The 7149-nt window shown below is 29.3% G+C and overlaps 1 protein-coding gene across 1 annotated transcript in view; it reads right to left on the bottom strand.

Annotated features, from left to right (window-relative positions):
• LOC117124203 overlaps window positions 1-7149 on the bottom strand; it is a 15111-nt gene that overhangs the window by 3391 nt on the left and 4571 nt on the right. Inside the window, exons 4-8 of the mRNA XM_033270351.1 lie at window positions 2688-2792; window positions 1982-2089; window positions 1243-1356; window positions 724-826; window positions 317-482 (exon numbers count right to left, since the gene is read on the bottom strand). Coding sequence (XP_033126242.1) covers window positions 317-482; window positions 724-826; window positions 1243-1356; window positions 1982-2089; window positions 2688-2792 — 596 coding nt within the window. The remainder of the gene's footprint in view (window positions 1-316; window positions 483-723; window positions 827-1242; window positions 1357-1981; window positions 2090-2687; window positions 2793-7149) is intronic.

Genomic DNA, 7149 nt, shown 5'->3' with positions numbered 1-7149 from the left:
GGCCTATTTACTGTTCAACTTGAAATCCAATACAGTACAGTATTTCCATTTTCTCATTCCATGCTTACAATCGACTCGTTACATAGCAACAAGCTTACTTTCAGAAAGTTACAAGTAAACGGACGCGCAGCAGACAAGCGCGTGCATGACAAAAAGCAAAGAATATTGAAAGTTAAATTGCAGTAGAAAACGCACGGACTGTACTGCACCTAAAAATATTGAAACCGACTAAAAAGGAAGGCAAGGAAAATAATGATCCATATAATATAAAAATACAATTTTATAGAATTAATACAAGGCATTTTGTTGTACTTACACTTTTCCCAGCATGGCTTTAACACAAGAGGTTTTCCCGGAACCCTCTTGACCAAGAAACATCAGTCTTGAATTAACAACTGTTATTTCACCGTTTTTAAGTGCATCTTTGAATGCTTTGACGGCATCGGGACCCCTGGCTAAAATCTCTGATGGAGTTGATAGTTCTAATTTATATACAAACATAACAACAATATTTAGTATTTTCTTTTTTAATTATATGTTTGATTATTTACGATGAAATAAACCTTTTTACGATAATCAAAATGTTGAAATAGTAAATTAATTGTGTAGAATTTCAAATTAAAAAAATAAATGTCAAACGTAATACGGGTGTATGATAAGTACTGTTTTAAATAGAGTTTGAAGATTTGATTCCACAGATATTTAATAAGTCAATCAACGTACTTTCAAGTAATTCTTTTAAATCTAGTTTCTTTTCACTTCTCGTGGTTTCTTCGTATCCTTTACATTTGTTTTCATCATAAAAATCAAGAGGCGTCTTTCCATTCTGCAATAACAGACACGAGCACGCGATGATTCATTCCATTGCAAGACAATTAAAAACCAAATAAACAGAAAGCAGTGATATATTTTAGTTAAATACGGTACTCAAAGATAATAATAAAAATAATATATCTAATGAACACTCGACAATGTTATCATCACGACATTATAATTATGTTGTAAATTACCATCCAATTAATTTATAATAAACATTATTAAACTCATACTTCTAAAATTTTTTAAAAATCAACATTATTACCCGTATGGTTTTTTTTTGTTTTCGATTTAATTTTGTTTGAATTTATATTTATTATGTTGGTTTTAATCAGTAAAAATGTTTCTAGTAGTTTCATATAAAGTTGTTGTATTAAGGTCATTGACTGATATTCTTTTGATGCATTTCATTTTTCTGTACATTACATCATCTTTTATTGTCACCGATGCGCCAAAGGTGATCAGGCAAATTGCGACTTCCTTGTGTTGCTCGTGCGTCAGCCTCCTCTGTAGACAGCAATGTAGTGGTGTTTGTCCAATCTGCAATGAAATGATAATCAACGTCAAGTTTGTTGAACACGCACAACACAAGAATATCAATTAACAAATATTACGCAAACGTAAAAGTACCTGAAATAATGTATAACTACCATAATTTATTAACGCCTACCGGTAATAATAGTGAAACTTCAGTAATATTATAATAATCATAATAATAATATTGATGATAATAATAATAATTTTGATATTAATTATAATTTATATTGTTAATGATAATTAAAAAAAACAATAATATGGCAATGCAAGAATGAAGTAGGTACATTAATTAATGATGATGGTAATAAGTATTATGAAATTAATAATTATAGGATAATACAGCACCTGTACTGTATTAATATTAATGGTAATAATATTGACAAAAATGTAGTAATGGATTGTGGTTTATTTTTGTTGTATTGATAAAACAAATAATAACAGTCAAGGTAGTCTCCACTACTGAGCGGAAAATATTTCTCAACCAGTTGTAAATAAAAAAAATCACATCTCAGTATTATGACCAAGAATATTACTAAATTAGAACGTGATGTATTGAATGTGTTTGTGAGTGAATTAATGTTAATTTGTTAGCAATGAATAAAGTGTTGTTTTCTTCTACTGTACTCACGATGTAGTCTTTCGTGTTAATCTTCTTGTTGGTTTTTTCCAACACGCGTCTCATTGCTGAGACGCGTGCGTAGGCCACCAAGTAATGGAGAATAGTGAAACCATCAGACTACAAGACAAACGTAGAATATGATGAGAAAGAAATAATAAACAACAACAAGAAATTATACACACACCACATATTAACAACACATAACAACTCACAAACATCACACATACATTACTTATTACATTCATTATTATTAAATACTAATTACATTATTTAATATTTTTAAAATGTGGTTTTTTAGGCGAAATCGCGCAAAAAAATATTTGTATCAATTGGCCTATGTTTTACACACTATAGTAAAATATTTCCAAATCGGGATTTTTAGCAACAATACTTTTTGTGAAAAATATCAATTTTATTGTCACAAATTTATTCAGTAAACTGTATTAAACAGAACAAATCCAAACATGACTATTTTTGTAAGTGTAAAATGTATTTTTTTCACAATATTTCATATGAATTAGTGATAATGGCCAGAGCATAGGCTTTTTCTGTGTTGTAAAAAATGTCAAATAAATCATGAAATAAAAATCCCATTTTTAACCCAACATGAAAAAAATTTCAGTAATTGACTTTAAGTTATTTGTATGTCGTATGATGTGTACACATGTTGTGTGCTTGTGATGTTTAAAATGCAATGATATTTAATTCTACTCACCGTCTGTTGTTCTAAACACTCAACTGTTGCCGTTTCAATCATATTCTCCAACACATCATCTGGTGCGTTGTTCCTCGCAGTGTAAATTAATGGCGTCCAGCATAACTACGAAAACAAACATTACACTGAATTACGATACAGTTCATACAACTACCAACATTATTTTTTACGAGTTTCATAATTTCAATCGTACGAAGATTTTCCTATATCATTTAGGAATTATTATATCATAAACAGTTAAAAATTTGTTTTATAATACACGCATTCATTTGAATTAATTTTATTAATTTTATTTACCATCAATTTTTGGTCATTTTTTCATAATTAATAATAATAATAATAGTGTAGTTTTATATAGCGCACAAATCCATCTAATGTAAGATGCTCAGGGCGCTTGAAATGTGGACTAGGAACTCGATCAATGATCAATTATTAAGAGTTAAAATAATAATAACAAATCACAATAATATTCTTTAGAAGTGATTTGGAAAAGGGAGTAGGGTTAAAATGTCTAAACATAAATGTATAATTTTTGAGTCATGATTTGTGTTTGGTATGTTTAAAAAATGATATTAGCATGTCTATGTTTTGTCAGTACAGTATAGTAGGCCTTATGCCTTGTAAATTGTTCGTGCGTGAACTCTGTATTAACATTTTATAAATACAAGAGAATACTTGATAACGGTGCGTGTAAAATTGTTTTAGAATTGGTGTCTATGTTTTTCCAAAGTGTGGTACACATAATTTTAACGATGTGTTGGCCTACTCATTAACTACAAAGAAGAGCAAGAGTAAAATAAATACAACAGTTAATATTCAAAAACAACACAACAGATCGTATCTTCATCATAGGCAAAGCCTGTATTTAATCCAATAAGTTATGGCCTTAACGGCCCCAATAAGACATGTTTCGGCAGTCCACTACCATCGTCAGTTATCTATTGCACGCAGGCAATCATTGATATAGGGGAGTAAAAATTCAATGTATGCAAGCTAAAAAATTTGTGGAATGAACCGTAACAGTACAACATTAAATTCACCATGGAAAAAGAAGTAGGGAAAAAGCTTCCTTTCCTGGACGTCTTGGTGTCCAACATTAAGGATGGGCCACCTCAGACCTCAGTTTTTAGGAAAAAATCATATACCGGTTTATCTTGTCGTCAAATGCTTTTAAGAAGAGGGTGTATCATATTGATCTCTGTTGCTTGCCATTGATCAAGGACTAGTGCTCTCCAACTGCGCAATAGCGCGAAGAATTAGTTGCTTTAATCGGATTTCCCAAGCAAAGCGGAATCAATGGTTCAGTTGGCATAAGGTCCCGTGTTCGATTCCCGGCTGAAGCAACTCTTTTTTCGCACTCGCACATTTCTCTTTAACGTTCAAAATCTATATATATTTATATATTATAGCATTTACCGCAAGATGGTTTAGAGTTTACCTCTATTATATCATTATTATTATATATATACATATGTAATATATATTATATACATATATATACATGTATATGTATATGTATATATAGGCCTATATATATATATATATGTATATGTATATGTATAGGCCTATGTATATATATATGTGTATATGTATATATATATGTATATGTATATATGATGATGATATATGTATATATGTATATGTGTATATATGTATAAATATATATATGTATATATATGTATATATATATATATACATATATATATGTATATATTTATATACAGTCTCTTATACACATCTAGATGTGTATAAGAGACAGGTGGACTGCCGAAACATGTCTTATTGGGGCCGTTAAGGCCATAACTTATTGGATTAAATACAGGCTTTGCCTATGATGAAGATACGATCTGTTGTGTTGTTTTTGAAAATTATTAGCTGTCTGCTGTTCAATCGTTCTTTTAACAGTTAATATATAAGACGGAACAGTTGATAAATCATTTAGCACGAAAGCCCCTAGACAGAATGCCGCATTCTACGCAAAGAATATTAAGTAGGCCTACGTATTATTTTGTACGTCTGTAAACTACCGATGCTTTTTTTATTGAAACTTTTAACCGTATAAAATAGGCCTATACAATGAAAGTAATTAATATATAGAATAATATTTTCGAACTTATTAGCTACAAAGAAGAGCACGAGTAAAATAAATATAGCAGTTAATATATAAGAAGGAACAGTTAGAGTTGATAAATCATTTAGACGGAATGCCGCATGCCCGGCCGCATGGCCAATTTAGTACCGTACTAGCTTAGGCAAAGAATATTAGAACGTATTATTTTGTACGTCTGTAAATTACCGATGCCTTTTTATTCAAACTTTTAACCTAATAAAATATACAATGTAAGTAATTAATATACAGAATAATATTTTCAAACTTATTAGCTAACACATGAATGTTTTTTAAGTTTGAACTTTGAAATTAGGCACAATTATATTACCATTTTCTTATGCCTATAATACTTTTACTAAAATTGTATGAAGTTCTTATGTATTTATTTATACTGGTTAATATATCATCCAAATTCATTATTAAATTCTAGGCCTATTACTTTTACTATAATATTGATATCATTTTCATTTCTCAAGAATAATTTTATTTTTGACCAGCCGTTTTTGAATAATTTATGTAAGCCCATTAATTGTTGAATTAAAAAAATAGTATTATATTAATAATTATTTGATCATAAATTGAATAAGAATAAGTTCAAATCTCTCTAAAAAAGATTATTTACGTAGGGTCTCAGTTTATTCATAGCCATTGATCGCCAAATATTTCAAATATTATTAATATTTTATTTACAATTTAACGAAAAGCATATGTATTACCCATATTAGTCGTATTAAAAATTATGTACGTTTTTATACTGTATTTCATTTTATGGACGCAATTTCTTATGTATTTATTTATCCTGGTTATATATCATCCAAATTCATTAGTAAATCCATAGGCCTATTATTTTATTATTGATATAATTTTCATTTCTCAAGAATAATTATATTTTTGACCACCCATCTTTTAATAATTTATGTAAGCCCACTAATTGAATTGTGTAATTAAAAAATTAGTATTATATTAATAATTATTTGATTACTCCCTTCCTCTAATAAGATTTATTTACGTAGGGCCGAAGTTTACTTATAGCCATTCATCGCCAATTATTTTTAATATTATTATTATTTTATAATACAATTTAACGTAAAACATGTGTATTACCCATTGATATTAGTCGTATTAAAAATAAATTATGCACGTTTTAATCTTGTATTTCATTTTATGGATGCATAGTGCCTCATTAATTTACATTGTATACGGTTTTCATAAGGCGAAGTAAATAGTATAATAATGTTGAACGCCATCGATATTGTAAAAAAGCAAGTTCCAATCATAGAGGTATAATAAGAATACTAGAGCGCTAACCGCAATGTATTCGATGTTCGAAATACGCAGAACTGTGTGTGTGTACCATCCAAGATGGCTACCATAGATTTAGCCGATCAAATTTCGCTAAGCGCCATCGTTTGCAAATGCGCCCTCAATTTACTCAGAAAGTTCAGTACAGCTAGTTACCTGTATGTTTGAAACTCGAGCGTTGCGGTGTTTGGGTGTAATGTATACGATTTTAATTTTTATTCCTTGGTACTTTATTTTCTAATAAGATGCTTCACTTGGCCTCGTTTGGGCTACAATAGTTTAATAAATTGTTATTACTATTACTCATTATCATTAATGAAATAATAGTCAGTCAGAGGGCTTATTAATATGTAATAATATGTATACTAAGCCTGAAGGTGGCGCCTTACTACGACGGCCATCTTGGATGGTACACATACATAACTCTGCATTGCTGCGCCATCTTGTCAGCACTCTAGTTGTTTAAGAGCTCTATGGTTCCAATACATATTGCTGAACTACAGAGGGCGCTAGACTCGTTTTTTGGGTTATCAGGAGAATCTTCGCGGCAGTTTTTCAAAAAACAAATTCATTTGTATGCCTGATAGAATTTAAAAGAATATTGGTGACATGATTTATGTTTTTAAAATTCAGCAATTCAGCATACAGTAGTGCATTTTAAATATATGATTTTTTTTTAAATTTTTAAAAGCACTAAAAAAAACCTATCAAATTAACAAATTATACATTAAATAAATATATAAATATTCAAACCACTCTAGTAAGATTGATTTACGTACAGCCTAAGTTTACTTATAACCATTATTATTATTATTATTATTATTATTATTTATTATTATTATTATTATTTCCACTTTCGGGAGGTACCGGCAATTGTGGGCGATCCAAAATATAAAACTTAAAATGTTGATTACTATGTATTCTGTGCGTGTATGTTTCGTATGTTTTGTATTCAAACTGACAAGCCACCACTTCTTTTGATGCCTATGTAAATATTTTGTAATTGGTTGTGGAATTTTTCTGAATTTCTGAATAAATATAAATTATTAT

Source organism: Anneissia japonica, unplaced genomic scaffold (assembly GCF_011630105.1).
Source record: "Anneissia japonica isolate Jap-2015-1 unplaced genomic scaffold, ASM1163010v1 scaffold1072_len94636_cov127, whole genome shotgun sequence".
NCBI lineage: Eukaryota > Metazoa > Echinodermata > Crinoidea > Comatulida > Comatulidae > Anneissia > Anneissia japonica.
Note: the sequence above shows the minus strand (reverse complement) of the source record. Positions and strands in the feature narration are given on the sequence as shown.